Source organism: Drosophila bipectinata, chromosome 3R (genome assembly GCF_030179905.1).
Source record: "Drosophila bipectinata strain 14024-0381.07 chromosome 3R, DbipHiC1v2, whole genome shotgun sequence".
NCBI classification, from domain to species: Eukaryota; Metazoa; Arthropoda; class Insecta; order Diptera; family Drosophilidae; genus Drosophila; species Drosophila bipectinata.
Window position 1 is genome coordinate 4,352,249 of NC_091739.1, and position 17,744 is coordinate 4,369,992.

General features: G+C 41.1%; 7 protein-coding genes across 7 annotated transcripts; 3 read left to right on the forward strand and 4 right to left on the reverse strand.

Annotated features, from left to right (window-relative positions):
- Nucleotides 1-263: 263 nt before the first annotated feature.
- Nucleotides 264-4,488, forward strand: PH4alphaMP (prolyl-4-hydroxylase-alpha MP). Its single transcript, XM_017245541.3, has 6 exons — nucleotides 264-502; nucleotides 2,285-2,439; nucleotides 2,496-2,652; nucleotides 3,028-3,883; nucleotides 3,941-4,106; nucleotides 4,165-4,488. The coding sequence occupies exons 1-6, from the start codon at nucleotides 330-332 to the stop codon at nucleotides 4,263-4,265; spliced, it is 1,608 nt and encodes a 535-aa protein (XP_017101030.2). The 5' UTR covers nucleotides 264-329; the 3' UTR covers nucleotides 4,266-4,488.
- Nucleotides 4,329-6,139, reverse strand: LOC108127991 (prolyl 4-hydroxylase subunit alpha-1-like). The gene is made up of 5 exons (XM_017245340.3): nucleotides 5,960-6,139; nucleotides 5,718-5,881; nucleotides 4,697-5,646; nucleotides 4,482-4,647; nucleotides 4,329-4,423 (listed from the first exon to the last, which is right to left on the reverse strand). Exons 1-5 carry the CDS (start codon nucleotides 6,112-6,114, stop codon nucleotides 4,329-4,331), a joined length of 1,530 nt encoding a protein of 509 aa, XP_017100829.2. The 5' UTR covers nucleotides 6,115-6,139.
- Nucleotides 6,140-6,462: 323 nt separating this feature from the next.
- Nucleotides 6,463-8,393, reverse strand: LOC108128140 (prolyl 4-hydroxylase subunit alpha-1-like). The gene is made up of 5 exons (XM_017245542.3): nucleotides 8,131-8,393; nucleotides 7,903-8,066; nucleotides 6,876-7,849; nucleotides 6,656-6,821; nucleotides 6,463-6,591 (listed from the first exon to the last, which is right to left on the reverse strand). Exons 1-5 carry the CDS (start codon nucleotides 8,316-8,318, stop codon nucleotides 6,497-6,499), a joined length of 1,587 nt encoding a protein of 528 aa, XP_017101031.2. The 5' UTR covers nucleotides 8,319-8,393; the 3' UTR covers nucleotides 6,463-6,496.
- A 477-nt stretch (nucleotides 8,394-8,870) lies between these two features.
- LOC108127992 (serine protease 1-like) lies at nucleotides 8,871-9,697 on the reverse strand. The gene has a single exon (XM_043211867.1). The coding sequence runs from the start codon at nucleotides 9,684-9,686 to the stop codon at nucleotides 8,871-8,873; it is 816 nt and encodes a 271-aa protein (XP_043067802.1). The 5' UTR covers nucleotides 9,687-9,697.
- Nucleotides 9,698-11,156: 1,459 nt separating this feature from the next.
- LOC108128143 (serine protease 1-like) lies at nucleotides 11,157-12,037 on the reverse strand. Its single transcript, XM_017245545.3, has one exon. It carries the CDS (start codon nucleotides 12,003-12,005, stop codon nucleotides 11,190-11,192), a length of 816 nt encoding a protein of 271 aa, XP_017101034.2. The 5' UTR covers nucleotides 12,006-12,037; the 3' UTR covers nucleotides 11,157-11,189.
- Nucleotides 12,038-13,046: 1,009 nt separating this feature from the next.
- LOC108128144 (serine protease 1-like) lies at nucleotides 13,047-13,890 on the forward strand. Its single transcript, XM_017245546.3, has one exon. The coding sequence runs from the start codon at nucleotides 13,058-13,060 to the stop codon at nucleotides 13,871-13,873; it is 816 nt and encodes a 271-aa protein (XP_017101035.2). The 5' UTR covers nucleotides 13,047-13,057; the 3' UTR covers nucleotides 13,874-13,890.
- A 1,945-nt stretch (nucleotides 13,891-15,835) lies between these two features.
- LOC108128004 (serine protease 1) lies at nucleotides 15,836-16,700 on the forward strand. Its single transcript, XM_017245353.3, has one exon. The coding sequence runs from the start codon at nucleotides 15,868-15,870 to the stop codon at nucleotides 16,681-16,683; it is 816 nt and encodes a 271-aa protein (XP_017100842.2). The 5' UTR covers nucleotides 15,836-15,867; the 3' UTR covers nucleotides 16,684-16,700.
- Nucleotides 16,701-17,744: the final 1,044 nt, after the last annotated feature.

Sequence of the window (17,744 nt, forward strand, 5' to 3'; positions counted from 1 at the left end):
AATAATTTGTGAGCTTTCTAGTTTATTGACCCCAACTCCTCTTGTTAAGTACTCATTATGCCGCAGCTATTCATGCAGAAATAAAACCCTAAGGGCAGTTCTTTGACCAGAGATTCCACACCATTTGATTCGAGTACTGGAACTGCTTGATCACCTCCCGCAGTACGCCTCGAGCTTTTTATTTGTTGTGTTTTTTTTAGAAGATCGGACAAAGATCGTCGCTTTTGCCGTCGACTGAAAGTCAGTTTCTAACGAAGCGCCGGTGGAACAGCAAGCGAATTGCTAGACGCGATCTGAAAGCCGGTAACATTTTCGGTTAAACTAGAGATATGTCCGGAGTGATTAGTGTCCTTTTTTTTGTGCTACACATATTATCCTGCCGTGGAGAGTTTTTCAGCTCCACCTCGGGTCTGGAAAAGTTATTCAAAACTGAGATAGTGCTGCTGGAAGAATTACAAAATTATGTAAATGAGATAAATCAACATGCTTTGGCTCTGCAAAGGTGAGTTAATTGTAAAAAATATTATTGCTTATGCTTGAAATTGTAAAAGAATAAAAAAATTAAAAATGCATCTCTTTAAAATAGAAGTGAACAAATCCTGTCTGAATACAAGAACATATGCTCTTTTTTTTTTAATCATTCCTCCATTAGTAATAAACTATTTTAAAGCCTGGACTAAAATGAAAGTTTAACTGGTTTCTTGTCGAGCCCACTAATCCAGGCTGGTTTTGGCTTTAAGTATAGGCCTACGGTCGTTTGCTTTAAAAAAATGCAAATTAGATTCTTACTTTGCATACAAAACTATTGGAATTCGAAGAACCAATTAATTTCCAACGGAATATGTATATTTATACAATTTCTCAATTGAATAAAAAACAATTGACAGATGTCAGCGGACAACAGATTATGAATTTTTCATTTCATAAGCGCGGTGGAACACCCACATAAATTCCATGCTAATGGGCACTCCGGGTGGGCGGGCGATTTTCATAGTTTTTTTTGTCGGTAATTGAAATGGTGTGGGATAGAGGTGACATCGCCATATTAAACTCTAGATAACTTCTGTTTTATTACGATTTGGAAGATTTTTAGTATCCCCATTCAACCGGTTGCACCAAAAAGAGAATGGCAAACGGACTTTATGAGCCTTCGATGCCCATCGATTTGTCTGAGGCTAACTGAGGCTATTTGTTTAGATACGGTGCGGTTCTTTTTATTTTATGGACTGCTAATTTCTCCTATTTCTTGGCTTGATTTATTCGCGCCGGTTATTATACTAATTAATGGCTCATATAAAGCACAAATCGCTGGGCAATCGTCTTGAACATTTGGCGGCATTTAGGAAATATGTATATGAATTTGCATATCAGAGGCTATCGATGGCTACCAGCCCCGTTATCTGCAGTCGGATCTAAGAATCAATTGCTTTAAGTTTATTTTGTTGCTCGGCCATAAGTGTCATCGACTTGGCAAATTTAGAATACTAAAATATGGTGCAATCATCGCCTCAGCCGCGTATTTGTATAAATATTTTTAATTTTGTTTATCATTCGCACTTGGTAAACCGGATTGCATTGGCTCTCGAGAACCGTTAGATAAATGTAAAGTATACGATTTATAACCAAATGAGTAATCAGTCGATCAATAATAAACAAAGAACAGGTCTCACACTTTTTCACCGTGTAAACAATTGTTCAAAGTGCATGGCGTCTTCTTTGAAATAAAGCAGATTTATTGGCAAACACATCTGCCACTTAATCATTGAAACAATACTAATTTAACAATAGAGTTGAACCAAAATTAGTAGAGTGTTGTTTCTGATTTAGATTATGGTTACGCTACCATCTTAATGACTTGAAATTAGCCTCACTGCAGGAGACAGGCGTGAAAATAAATGCGTTAATTATACAAAACAGGTAACCCACCGATAGCCCTGGATACCTGTATTTATGTATTTTTTCTACAATGTATTTTTTGTACCATAATTCTGAAAAATTGTTTCAGTCAGGTGCCCGACACTACGAGAATTAAATGCTGTTTATAAGTGTCTTTTTATAAGTGCATTTAAAATTCCAATCTGGTTTGTAGCTTAATTTTATTTTATAAGATATATAAAATTAAAAACTTTTTTATCAGTGTATAAGCGTGAAGAATTTTTGGTTATAGTTTGTCCAAACTAACAAACTTAATTAATGCAAATGCCTTTAGTTATGCTGCTTTGCCCAGCGTTTATGAGTCTGATTAATGGGATCTTATTTTTTGAATTTTTTTCCTTCTCCCCAGCGAAATTGATGCAATCCGTACGGAGCACCTGAGTGCCGCCGAAAACATCGATGACTACCTCAACAACCCGGTAAACGCTTTCCGGTTAATTAAGCGATTACATAGCGACTGGGAGACTTTCGAAAGCAGTGTTTCCGCAGACACGAGTCGTGAAAGTAAACCTCACTATAACAAAAGAATTAATATAAAAACTAAAACCTTACTATTACAGATTTCCTGGAAAATATGGTCGGCCATAAGGCAAACCTAAGCTTTCCCTCTCAGGATGATTTCGTGGGCTCTGCCATTGCCCTGACCCGGTTGCAACAGACTTACCAACTTGATGTGGCCGAGTTGGCCAGTGGCATTCTTAATGGAGTCAAATATGGGTGAGTTCCTAGTTCCCACATTTTCATTCTAGCCGAAATGTGATTCATTGACGTACAAAGACTGGCAGAGCTTCCAACAAATTGTTAAAATGTTTTCTGGTTAGATGTTGAGGTACAAATGTTGTGGTTAATGATGACACAACTTTTTCACACAACCTATTATAAATTTTGAACAATACACAGCAACTGGGTTTATGCGTCTGTTTTCCTCTTCCGCCAGAAAGTTTATAGTTTGGGAGCTAAAATGTTGGCAAAACACAAGCTTATTAAATGACAGGGGAAGCTTTGAAAGTGGAAAAGGAAGTTACTCAATAATTCAAAAATTGGAATTAAAAGGAGACGAAAAAATATAGCTGGTTTTTCATTTCTTTTTAGCACTGCCATGTCCTGGCAGGACTGCTTTGTTCTCGGCCAGCACCTTTATGCCTTGAGGGACTACAACCACACGGTTCCATGGCTACAACAATCGATGCAGTTGCTCGGAGAACAGAGCTATGGCCAGGAGTCTGCGTCCCTGGATTTCATGGAAGCCGTGGTGGACTATCATCGGGAAATGGGGGCCCATGAGACGGCACTTGGATTGGTGAATCATGTTCTCTCAATCGAACCAGAGCACCGAAGCCACCTTTTGGAAACCCGTCAGCAATTAGAGGAATTAATAACTGATGGGGATAAGAACGGATTGCTTCATTTGACGGCGCGTCGACCTGGGGACTACCACGCGTCCCGGGAGTTTAAAATGTATGAACAGGTGTGCCGAGGAGACTTGAACCCTTCTCCGGCCAAACAGCGAAAACTGAGGTGTCGATTACGAAGGAGTCGACTGGGCTATGCTCCTTTCAAGTTGGAAGAGCTAAGCCACGAGCCTTTGGTGTTTCAGGTGCATCAAGTGGTTAGCTCGAAAACAGCAGAGTTCATCCAAAAAATGGCTAGACCTAAAATCAAAAGATCTACTGTGTATGCTATTGGAGGAGGAGGCGCCTCCCAGGCCGCTGCCTTCCGCACCAGTCAAGGGGCCTCCTTTAATTATTCGCGAAATGCAGCCACCAAAATACTCAGCTGCCATGTCGGCGACTTATCCAGCCTGGATATGCACTATGCAGAAGAGCTGCAGGTGGCCAATTATGGAATTGGTGGTCATTACGAACCCCACTGGGACAGTTTCCCCGAAAATCACGTATACGATGAGGGGGACGACAGAGGAAACCGCATAGCCACGGGAATATATTATGTAGGTATAATCTATAATTGATAATTATGTCAAAAAAAAAATAATATACTTTTCCAGCTCTCAGATGTGGAGGCAGGAGGTGGCACTGCCTTTCCCTTTTTACCTCTGTTGGTTACTCCTGAAAAAGGAAGTCTACTCTTTTGGTACAATCTTCATGCGTCGGGAGATCAGGACTATCGCACTAAACATGCTGCTTGCCCTGTCCTTCAAGGAAGCAAATGGAGTGAGTAGACCTGATGAATATTTATTGAACATTAAAGAAAAATAACTTTTCATTGTAGTTGCCAATGTTTGGATACGAGAACGGAATCAGCATAATGTGAAGCCCTGCGATCTCCAGCGAAACCATGAAATTTCAGTACCCTTTAGAGACTTTGACTAAAGTCTACAACTTATGACCATTTATAAAAATAAGATTTTAATTTATTAAAAGTAAGAGAGAATATTAATTATGATAAGCCAGTGATTTATGACTATCTGAGATTGGATGACATGGTCGACGGAAGGTTTGGAAGCCCGAGTGCATCCAGATGTTGCCAACTGTGAAATATTGTTAAGAAAAGTATGCTAAATGGAATAAAGTAATTGAATAACCTACTCTTTTTGGAACCCACTATGACGGGACATCCGGCATGCCATGTCCTGGCATCTACATCCAACGAATAATGAAGGTTATGCCACAACACCATGGAGCCTTTGACTGGAGGCAGAAATACATTTAGGTTGGGAAATACTGTATAGCCACCTTGTTGAACATCGGAAAGCTGTAGAAAACATCTAAATTAGGTACTAAAAAGTATACTTATTACTCACATAGAACATGCTGGTGGAAATGCGATCGCCTTCAAAGTCTGAAGGCAAATTAAATTCAAAATAATCAGGGTGAGGCTCGTATTGACCACCGACTCCATAATTGGCCACCTGCATTTCTTCAGCTCCTTGCATTGTAAGGCCGGAAATGTACTCGTTAATCCTGCTCACATATTTCATAATTGGGGTTGAATAGTTCAGCCAAGTCTGCTGGCTAACACGAATGTCCTTAACGGTTCTATCTTCTCCATTTTCACCAGCTACCCCTGACCGAATCCTTTCCTTTTTATTGGACTCGGCGAAAATGGAGGAAATTTGTTGGGTGCTTAGCAGTCCATGGTAAACGTTAATTTCGGGATCCAGATGGACTTGCTCCACTTTCAATGGAGCCAGAATGAAGAAAGCTTGTCGTTCTCCATCCAAATAGCAATTAAGGATGTTGTCATTTTTTTCTAGCAATCGATTACCCTGACAAAGTCTTGAATAATTGGCAAACCAAGGGAAATCATCCTGTGCCAGAATCTCCTTTCGTTTTGAATTTTCCAAGAATTTAAGAGTTAGCTGAGCGGAACTTTCGTTCAATAAGCTTTTAGATCTTTTGGTGTAGCCCAACTCAAAATTAACTAATTCCAAGTATTCCCTAATATCGGATTTATACACAGCTCCGTGTTCCTGTTCTAGGTTTTCCTCTATTAGAACCAAGGCTTCCTCCAGCCACTCTTCAGATGTTAAATAATCTCCGATTTCAAAAAGCTGAACTCCAATTTCATAGCAATCCCTCCAATCCAGTTGTGTTTCGTAGAGTAAGCCATTTATGATTCCATCCGCTAGATCTGAAGCGGTGAGATTATAAACCTTTTGGAGTCTAGCCACTCCTTTAACAACTCCTTGAACCTCCGAGCTATTGGGATAGCCCCAGTTTTCAATTAAACCATTGACAGAATTCTCAAACTCTAAGTTAAGATTAGGATTAGGGAAGTTAGATTAGGAGCTCTGGTATTAGAATCGTGGATTCAAAACTTACCTTCTTTTGGTTTATTGTCGACAATGGGACCAAAGACAAGCCAATCCCAATCGTAAGTTAAACGCTTTAAAAATCTGAAAGAGTGCAGCGGATGTCCTAGGTAGTCGTCCAAATTATTTAAAAACCTGGCCTGTTCCTGTTCCTGTTTGATTTGTTCTACAAACCTAAAAAATAACTCATTTTTATTATAAAATGATTAATACAGACGGTATCAACCTAAAATGGAACTTATAATATAATACCGCCTGTAAATGTCTAATTTTTCCTGCTGTGCCTCCAGATACAAATGAGTGGCATTTATCAGGTACTCCTCCACTTTAGCCAGATCCTGTAAACTATCCACGGAAGAATAAAACTCTCCGTTCGCACTTTTACTGAAAATTAAATGCAGGAGCATTCCACAAGCCAAGTACCAAGTTAAATGCAACATTCTGAGCGACTGACTGAGGAATTTAGCCTCGGGGCGAGCCTATCATCGTACTTGAGTGCGAATTAAGCCCAAAGAGCTCAAACTGTCACGTAGGCATACAAAAGGTATGTAAACAAGGAGTCCAGACACCGGCAGATACAAATACAAGTGCTTCAAGGTAAATAACTCGTTTAACTCGTGCGTCGTTCAACTGCCCCTTTTTTTATTCCACAATTAAGAACTCAGTTTTAGAAAGAAATAAAAAACGTTTATTTAAATTATAGACTTTTATGAAAACTTTTAAGCTAAAAATTATTTAGTTCTATGACTGTCCATTAATATTTACTGATTTAACTTTTCAAAGTTAGTTTCAATTTCTGTAGGCTGCAGACTTGTAACTATCTGAAGTTATGTTACATGGACGACGGAATTCCTGGAAGCCCGAGTGCATCCAAATATTGCCAACTATAATACGAGTGATTTTTAACTTTCTGAATGAAGAGGAAGTGTATATTATATCGAAACTTACTTCGTTTAGAACCCACTAGCACTGGACAGCCTGCATGCAACGTTCGAGCATCCACATCCAGGGACCGATGCAAGTTATGCCACATGACCATGGCTCCCTTTATTGGTGGCAGGAACACATTCAGCTTTGTGAATACCGTGTAGCCGCCTTGTTCCACGTCCGAAAGCTAAAATAATGTTACATAAATAATAGTATTATTAGCACACAGTCAAAACCTTACATAAAACATGCTTGTAGAGATCCGATCACCATGGAACTGCGTTGGCAAATTGAATTCGAAATAGTCCGGATGCGGCTCGTACTGCCCGCCCACGCCGTAATTAGCCACTTGCATAAATTCCGCTGCGGCCATATCGAAACCGGAAACAAACTGAATAATCCGGCTAATCGACTTCATGACCGGTGTAGTATAATTCAACCACGTTTGCTGGCTGACCCGTAGATCGGCAACGGTTCCTTGCCCGCCAGCCCCGGCAACGGAGGAACGGTACATCACCAGCTTGTCCGCCTCCTCGAAAACGGAATTCATTTGTTGGTGGCTCAGCATTCCGTGGTAAACATTAATATCCGGATCAACGTGTACTGGCTCAACTTGCAGCGGTGCCAATACGAAATAAGGGTTTATCTTTCCATCCAAATAACAACTTAACGGCCTTCCATTACTCCCCTCTGGTAGCTTCTTACCCTGACACAGTCTCGTATAATTTGCGTACCATGTGGGATTATTTACTTCCGAAGACTTTCCCGGTTTTTTAGCATCAATATACTTGCGAGTTAGATGGGAAGTAGATGAAGATTCCAGCTCCAGAATTTGGCTCAAAAGTCTCTCAGATCGCTTCGGATTTCCCAGTTCAAAGTTTGCAAGTGCCGCGTATTCCTTTATATCGGATAAGTAGAAATTTTCGTTTTCCTCTTGGCCAGGATTCCCTCTAAGAATGACAAAGGCCACTTGAAGCCACTCCAGAGAACGTTGGTATTCCCCAAGATCGAAGAGTATAACTCCGATTTCATAGCATTCCCGCCAGTTAAGCTCCGATTCATACAATACGCCATCTATGAGGCCATCGGCGACATCTGACGTGGTGAGATTATAGACGTTTTGAAGTCTGGCGATGCCTTTTACAGCTCCTTGAAGTTCTGATTCATTTGGATAGCCCAATTCGCTTACTACACTATCCACGAATTCACGAAGCTCTAAAACAGAAAGTTTAATATAAAATGTAAAATTTGCATTAGTTTCACCCAACCTTCTCTAGGCGCGTTGGACATTATGGGATCAAACACGAGCTCATCCCAATCCTGGACCAATCGTTTGATCAAACGAAAAGCATGCAAAGGATGACCCATGTATTCATCCAAGTTCGTTTGATCGACAACCCAATCATGCTCTTCCTTTATTTGCTCCAAAAAACTGAGGGAATATTAATATCTTTCTTTGGTATCGATTTTAAAGGTTTCCAGATAATGAAACTCACTTTCTATAAAAATCCAACTGCTTTTGTTGTTCCTCCAGATACGAACGCGTGGCATTCAAAATTTCCCGCTCTACTTGGGCCAGATCTTGCATCGCATCTGCCGAGGAATAGAACTCTCCGTGAACTCCTCCATTGAAAATCAAGTGCAGGAATATTCCCAAAACGGAGCTCCAATTTAAATGTGACATTATACGAAGACCGATAGTGGAATACTGAGCCACCAACCACCTTGGATAGTGTGGTTTGGGACAAAAAAGAAGTATGCTCCGTTAAAAACTGTCACGTATCCAGAAAAAATGTTGTGCAAACAAAGATGCCAGATACAGGCAGAGCCACAGTCACAGATACAGATACACAAATAAAGACACAGATACTTGTGCTCAACTACCACCTTGCTTGCTCTTTTTTGACTCTAGCTCTCATTAAAGAAATTTTAAATACTTGGCAGATGGACACTTTTTGAATAAATAGAATAAAGAAAGAATACAATAAAACGTTCATAAAACTTATTTTTATACCCTAGAAAATGGTGTTATAATTTTCAGAGACATCTCCAACTACAAGTGTTTTCCTTGGCCAACGTTATTCTTAAACCATTGTCTAGCCTCCATCAATCCCGGTTCTTCTTCCCTATACCACGAGGATATGGCTACTCTACAGATTTAAAAGTACAAACTATTTTTGCAATTCAAAATAATTATTCATTAAAACCACATTTCAAACTATAGAAAATAAAAGGCTTAGTAAGAAATTCCAGTGTTGTCACGGATCCACTCCAAGTAGCCAGTAACACGGGTGAAGACAGCGGGGTATCCGGCCTCGCAGCCAGCACCGGAGCCGTAGGAGGTAAGACCAACGAGACGGTTGCCGTCGTGTGTGACCAGAGGGCCGCCGGAGTCACCGCCACAGGTGGACTTGCCGCCAGAGGTGTTGATGCAGATCATGTTCTCGTGGAGAGACCAGTAGTTGCTGCAATCTTCTTGGGACATGATCTGGACGTCAACGCTCTGGAGCCAGTCGGGCAGAGAGCAGCCGGTGCAGGTGCTACCCCATCCGGAGGCCACGGCCCACCAGCCCCCGTAGCCGTTGTAGCGGTCGTCAAAGCTGGGCAGCTCCACCTTGTTGACCAGCGACCAGAAGTCGACGTGGGGGGTGCGGATCAGAGAGATGTCATTGTGAAGGTTGCCGCTGTTGTAGTGGTGGTGCTGGATCATGTCACCACTGCCCACCCAGTGGGTGTACTGGGGCTGGTGGCGGATGCTGGCGCCATAGTTGATGGTCACGCCATCGGCGTTGTTGGTGCAGTGACCGGCGGTTATGACCCAGGTGTTTCCGATGATCGATCCACCGCACCACCAGTTACCACTGTTGCCGCTGAAGCTCAGGCCGACGATGTAGGGCACCTTGCCCTCGTAGGCGGGGTAGCCGTTTGTGATGCGACCCTGGATGTCCTTAACGGGCACTGGGATCAGCTTTCCGTCGGCGGTACGAGGAGCGGGGGCGGGAATAGCCGAAGCTGTGGCCACGGCCAAGGCCAGGAATACAAATAGTTTCATCTCGATTGAGTCGTTCAACTAATTGACTTAGTTTTTCCTGGAATCGGCCCCTTTAATACAAAAGATTCACTTCTTATCGTGCCGGCCACGAAGTGCTATTTGTATGTAGGAATCGACTGATTATAAATATTTTGCCAGCTTTTAACCATGTCAGCTTTAGCCTGGAGATAAGACGATTAAATATGGTCAGTACTTGGTCGTTGGTGTTTGTCTTGTTTGTTAAAACAATTTGGTAAAAAAAAAGTAAACATACGAATTTTTCCATAATTTTACCATAATTCGATTGAAGAACATTTTTTAATATATTATTTATATAGCTTAGTTTATTGTATAGTCTATAGTTTATTGTAATCATTTAATTTAAAATTCATTAAATATTTTAAAAATCTTCAAGAAATAATCGAAAGGCGATCTACAAATCTTTTAAAGTATTCGTGTTTATTAAAATGTATGTTCCATATTTCATGTCCCGCATCCCCACAGAAACTTTTCGGAGCTAGTTTTTATTGAAATAGGTAGCTTCCAAAAGAGTTTTTAAACAATTGGCAGTTTTCTTGAATTTATTTTTGTAAACCATTTTACTCTCTTAATAAGTCACACCTTCTGAGTAAACTTAATTGAGATTTTCTATAGATCTTCTCACATGTTTAGCTACCTGACGAAAGAACCCGATGTGTCCTTTTTAGGGACTTGACTAGTTCGTTGACTAGCTATAAGCTGGGGCCGCTCAAGAGGTTATCTTCGGCCTTTTCTTTTTATTAATTTTATAGGGTTATATGATGGGTGTTATAATTTTTGACATAAGTGGGGTATAATGTAAAAAATAAAGCCTAGAAAGGTGATGTCCTTTCTCTTAATATAGAGGTAATCTGAGTGTAAAAAACAACGCATTGAAGAAGACATTTTCAAGTATATATTCTTGATCACCATTACTTCCTAAGTCGATATGAGCACTTACGTCTGTGTGTCAGCTTTTAATCTATTCACAACCTTCTTTCCTTCTTCTTTGAAATCAGTATATAAATCGGAACGGCCGAAATCATTTGACTATAAATAGATGGTACAAGATTGACACAGGGTGAGGTGAAGTTTTACTTATCAGATATACATACTGAAAATATAAATTATTCCGATTTTGATAACAAGTTTTTGAATGAGAAAATTAGTTTCAATTTAACTGATAAGAATATTGATTAAAGCTTTTTTTCCAATGTATTTAAGGTTATAACCTTTTATATTAACTCTGCAATATATGTCTTATATAGGAATATATGTCTTACTACATTGGAATAGATTGAACTTTTTTAGGTTACATTAGGTTCAGGCGGCGATGACGAACTTGAACTTTCTTAACAAACAGTCATTTTTTTTAATCACTCATTTTTATTTAATAGCTCGAATAAAAATCCAAACTAATGTTCACTGAGTAAAACATGTATATTGTGCAATTCAAAATTATTCTTTATTTAAAAAACCCATCAAAATATGGGAAAATAAAAACGCTTAGTAAGAAATTCCGGTGTTGTCGCGGATCCAGTCCAAGTAGCCAGTGACACGGCTGAAAACAGCGGGGTGTCCCGCCATGCAGCCAGCACCAGAGCCGAAGGAGGTGACACCCACGAGACGGTTGCCGTCGTGTGTGACCAGAGGGCCGCCGGAGTCACCGCCGCAGGTGGACTTGCCGCCGGAGGTGTTGATGCAGATCATGTTGTCGTGGAGAGACCAGAAGCGGCTGCACTCGTCGTGGGACATGATCTGAACGTCAACGCTCTGGAGCCAGTCGGGCAGGGGGCTGCCGTCATAGGTGCCGCCCCATCCGGAAGCCACGGCCCAGTAGCCGGCGTAGCCGTTGTAGCGGTCGTTGTAGCTGGGCAGCTCCACCTTGTTCACCAGATGCCAGAAGTCGACGTGGGGGGTGCGGATCAGGGAGATGTCGTTGTGGAGGTTGCCGCTGTTGTAGTGGTGGTGCTGGATGATGTCGCCACGGCCAACCCAGTGGGTGTACTGGGGCTGGGTGCGGATGCTGGCGCCGTAGTTGATGGTCACGCCATCGGCGTTGTTGGTGCAGTGAGCAGCGGTCAGGACCCAGGTGTTGCCGATGATCGAGCCACCGCACCACCAGTTACCACCGTTGCCGCTGAAGAGCAGGCCGACGATGTAGGGCACCTTGCCCTCGTAGGCGGGGTAGCCGTTAGTGATGCGACCCTGGATGTCCTTAACGGGCACTGGGGTCAGCTTTCCCTCGGCAGAAGGAGAAGCGGGGGCAGGAATAGCCGAAGCTGCGGCCACGGCCAAGGCCAGGAATACGAACAGTTTCATCTCGAATGAGTCTTACAACTGACTTGGTTTTTCCCAGCAACGGCCCCTTTTTATACCAAAGTTTCGGCTCTTATCAGGTCGGCTAAGAAGTGCCATTTTGTATGTAAAAAGCAGGCGATTGTAAATATTTTGGCGATGACAAGTTTAGCCAACTGATAAAGATGCCTAATTTATAACATCCGAAAAAGAAAGGGCTTGAGAATATTAAATAAAAGTCTATCGAAATAATCAAAACGCAATATGTACCTAGAAGTTCAATTTATTTCATAATGAAACGTAGTTCTTGACCATGATCTAGCGAATATTTCCATTAGTCAATGAATTTGCCTTATTTCCTAACGGCATTACTTAACAAAAATATTTAAGAAATATATTAAATTCTTTTAATAAGACCGACTAAAACATATGAAAAAATATTCACGAATTAACTTTACTGACTTTGTGTAAAATTGTGAATCCTATTGATTGCCCAGCTAAAGGAACAAGTATCTCATTAAACAACAGAATACCGAATATCAAAAGCGATTTATAACCCAATTTACTACCAACCTGCATGAAAAGAGTAAAAATATAAAGTATTAAAAAATGCGTTGAAAGTTGAGTTACATACGGTTGAGGAGTCCACATAGGTGACGAACAGGATGATCGTTTAGTGTGCTTGTCTAAATGATGATCTAAAATAATTAAATGCGGTTCGTCACTTCCATCCACACAGAAAAATAATTCAAAAATCTAAAAAGTAATGCTAAGAACTAAACGTAAGCGTACACAATTTTTAATTTGAAATATTAATATATAAAAGTAAATATTAAAAATACACCAAGTTATTTTATTTGTTTTTACAAACAAGTCAATTGGTCAAGTACAGACCATATTTTAGACCAACTTATCTCGCCAAACCTGTCATGGTCAAAATTTTGCAATATATTTACAATCGCCCGCTTTTTACATACAAAATGGCACTTCTTAGCCGAACTGATAAGAGCTGAAACTTTCGTATAAAAAGGGGCCAATGCTGGGAAAAACCAAGTCAGTTGTAAGACTCAACCGAAATGAAACTGTTCGTATTCCTGGCCTTGGCCGTGGCCGCAGCTTCGGCTATTCCCGCCCCCGCTTCTCCTTCCGCCGAGGGAAAGCTGACCCCAGTGCCCGTTAAGGACATCCAGGGTCGCATTACCAACGGCTACCCCGCCTACGAGGGCAAGGTGCCATACATCGTCGGCCTGCTCTTCAGCGGCAACGGTGGTAACTGGTGGTGCGGTGGCTCGATCATTGGCAACACCTGGGTCCTGACCGCTGCTCACTGCACCAACAACGCCGATGGCGTGACCATCAACTACGGCGCCAGCATCCGCACCCAGCCCCAGTACACCCACTGGGTTGGCCGTGGCGACATCATCCAGCACCACCACTACAACAGCGGCAACCTCCACAACGACATCTCCCTGATCCGCACCCCCCACGTCGACTTCTGGCACCTGGTGAACAAGGTGGAGCTGCCCAGCTACAACGACCGCTACAACGGCTACGCCGGCTACTGGGCCGTGGCTTCCGGATGGGGCGGCACCTATGACGGCAGCCCACTGCCCGACTGGCTCCAGAGCGTTGACGTTCAGATCATGTCCCACGACGAGTGCAGCCGCTTCTGGTCTCTCCACGACAACATGATCTGCATCAACACCTCCGGCGGCAAGTCCACCTGCGGCGGTGACTCCGGCGGCCCTCTGGTCACACACGACGGCAACCGTCTCGTGGGTGTCACCTCCTTCGGCTCTGGTGCTGGCTGCATGGCCGGACACCCTGCTGTCTTCAGCCGTGTCACTGGCTACTTGGACTGGATCCGCGACAACACCGGAATTTCTTACTAAGCGTTTTTATAATTCCATATTTTAATTGGTTTTTTAAATAAAGAATAACTTGTAATTGCACAAAACATATGTTTTACTTACTAAGCATAAGATTGGATTAAAACTCAACCTTTTGAATACAAACTATACGAGTAATTAAATGGATTGTTTGTTTAGAAAGATAATTATATTTGAATGCAGTTATGCCTCCATGAAACTGATCTTGTTTTAGCCAATTCACGATACAGGATTATTATAAAAGGTATTAATATAGAACGTATCAAAAAACGAAAAAAAAGAACGAAAAAAAGAAACATAAAAAAAATGTATTGAATCCCACGAAAATTTTAAACAGTTTAAAAATCCCAAAAGTCACAAAAAAAGTCCCAAGCTTCTTTCTTTAAAAAACCAAAAATGGTACATATATTTACCAAATACCACATACCATTTTCGGTCGTTCAGTTATATGGCAGGTAGAATCAATTTGAAAAAAATATAATCTTTATAAAGTTCTAAGCTTCAATCTTTAAAAACACGGTAATTTCTGATCTTTCAGTTATATAGTATGATGGCAATAGGATATAGTCGGCCGATCCTTATGAAATTTAATATGTCGTATTATTTTTTCCAAAAATTGAATCACTAGAAAATCCCGAATCTCTAACTCTAAAAACACCGATCATGGCAGATTTAGGATATAGTCGGCCGATCCCGGCAATTCCGACTTATATTTTTTTTTAGTATAACAGGGGTAATTTTTATTTTAAGCTGTCCTTATTGGACAACCATTAATTTATTTTACAGTAAACTTGGCTTATTGTTAAATTAATATTATAGATAAGAACAAGAAGAGATAACATTTTATGATGACTACAAGCTACATAAGATTAAGTAGATTTAAACTATGTGACAATTTTTAAAATTACAGTACTAGGCTGTGATTAGAAATTAGTCCAGGGGATGTCCAGTGGGTGTCCGACTTTTATACTGCGTGCAAAGGAAAGAAGGGTGAGCAAGTATATAAGCTTTAAAACTGAGAGACTAGTTTGCATAAAAACTATTATGCACCTTGTGAGTAAATCGCACCTTGTGGGTGTTTTAGGAGCTTCCATGCAAAATCCTATAGCTCTATATCTTATATAGTTATAGACGGACATGACTAAATCGACTCGGCTGTTGATGCTGATAAAGAATATGTATAATTTATGGGGTCGGAGATGATTCCTTCTCTATGTGACATGCATTAGTTCACACGAATTCATTATACCTTTCTACTCTACGAGTACCAGCTAACTAACCAGCTAACCAAGTTTCTATCTTTAAAACATTTCAAATCTATTTAAGATCGCGTAGAATCAGACAGGTAAAACGGACAAGATAGACAAAAAGACAGATGGAACTTATTATATTAATTCGTGAGGTGATACACACTTTTGACCAAAGTTATAATGCGCTCTTTAGTCGTATAAAAATATCTCTACAGTATGACATTCAACATTCAATGCAATTTCCAATAAGAACTTTTTATTTTTACCCTATTCATGCAGGTTGATACAAAATTGATCTAAAAATCGCAAAAAGTAATCGCAGTAAAGTGAATGCGGAGATATTTTTTTTATGTTTTAGCATAAAGTGTTTTATGTTTTAGTTTATATTTAAACATTTTTGTTAAGTAAGCCTTTAAGAAAAAAGGCAAATTCATTGACTAATGGAAATATTCGCTAGATCATGGTCAAGAAGTACGTTTTATTATGAAATAAATTGTACTTCTATATACTGCGTTTTGATTATTACGATAGGATTTTATTTTATATTCTCAAGCCCTTTCTTTTTCGGATGTTATAAATTAGGCATCTTTATCAGTTGGCTAAACTTGTCATCGCCAAAATATTTACAATAGCGCGCTTTTTACATACAAAATGGCACTTCTTAGCCGACCTGATAAGAGCCGAAACTTTGGTATAAAAAGGGGCCGTTGCTGGGAAAAACCAAGTCAGTTGTAAGACTCATTCGAGATGAAACTGTTCGTATTCCTGGCCTTGGCCGTGGCCGCAGCTTCGGCTATTCCTGCCCCCGCTTCTCCTTCTGCCGAGGGAAAGCTGACCCCAGTGCCCGTTAAGGACATCCAGGGTCGCATCACTAACGGCTACCCCGCCTACGAGGGCAAGGTGCCCTACATCGTCGGCCTGCTCTTCAGCGGCAACGGTGGTAACTGGTGGTGCGGTGGCTCGATCATCGGCAACACCTGGGTCCTGACCGCTGCTCACTGCACCAACAACGCCGATGGCGTGACCATCAACTACGGCGCCAGCATCCGCACCCAGCCCCAGTACACCCACTGGGTTGGCCGTGGCGACATCATCCAGCACCACCACTACAACAGCGGCAACCTCCACAACGACATCTCCCTGATCCGCACCCCCCACGTCGACTTCTGGCATCTGGTGAACAAGGTGGAGCTGCCCAGCTACAACGACCGCTACAACGGCTACGCCGGCTACTGGGCCGTGGCTTCCGGATGGGGCGGCACCTATGACGGCAGCCCCCTGCCCGACTGGCTCCAGAGCGTGGACGTTCAGATCATGTCTCAGGATGAATGCAGCCGCTTCTGGTCTCTCCACGACAACATGATCTGCATCAACACCTCCGGCGGCAAGTCCACCTGCGGCGGTGACTCCGGCGGCCCTCTGGTCACACACGACGGCAACCGTCTTGTGGGTGTCACCTCATACGGCTCTGGTGCTGGCTGCATGGCCGGACACCCCGCTGTCTTCAGCCGTGTCACTGGCTACTTGGATTGGATCCGCGACAACACCGGAATATCCTACTAAGACTTTTTTTCCCTTATTTAATAGTTTTTTTTAAATAAAAATAACTTTAAATTGCAAAATATATCGTTTTTTACTTACTCAGCATAAGTTTCCATTAAAGATAAAATTATTGAATACAAAATCAACAATTAATAAAATGGATTGTTTGGTCAGAAAGCTTTCTTTCTTTCTTTTAGTCAACGCTGGATTATTAAAATAAAGGAAATATTCTAGAACATATTGATATACAAAAAATTGAAATGTGAATAAGTAGCATAAGTAAAAACATTTAACGTTTAACAGGCTATATCCAAAAGGGCTAACTAACAGGCCAACCTAAAAAAAAATAAAATGGTTTGCAAAAATTCAATCTAAACACAAAAAGCTTTTGTTCACATATTTGTTAGTAGTCCTACTACTATTAATTTATTTAGAGATACCATTAATTCCTTTAATAAATCAAATATATTTCTATACCAGTGCGAAGAGGCGAATGACACGAAAGTTTAATGAAAGCATTATGGGACTCTTATCAATTGAATTAAAAATCGGCTTGTGCGCCTTCCTTGTAATCAAAATCCATATAATTTATTCTTTTAGCATATCTGATAAGTAAAATTGTAAATTTCGTTGACAATCTCTTAAGATAAGCAGTAAATCAGTGTGAAAAAATAAAGATTGCTTCTGCCAGTTGGTGGCTTTCATTCATTGATAATCATTTCATTCATTAGTTACGTGGAACTTCTGGTGTTTAGTAAAATCTTATCATTTTCATGTTCCACCTTAGCAGGAAACATAAATTTTAATCAATAATGGTTTACACAATTTATGGATAGGTGCTCCAAACGAAGTTGTGATTCACACTCCATGCGTCACTTTATAAAATCATCTACCAAATGCATTTTTGCATGCAAAAATGCTCTCTGGTTTCAGTCAAATGCAATATTGTTGCCGTTTTTGCCGTCGTCTCGTGCCAGCCCTTTTAGCATATCGGGCCAAATCGAATTTTCCGCAGGCGCCACAAAGTACGCAACCCAATGCGGCAGATGCAAGGCTGAACAGTAAGCCGATTTGTATCCACT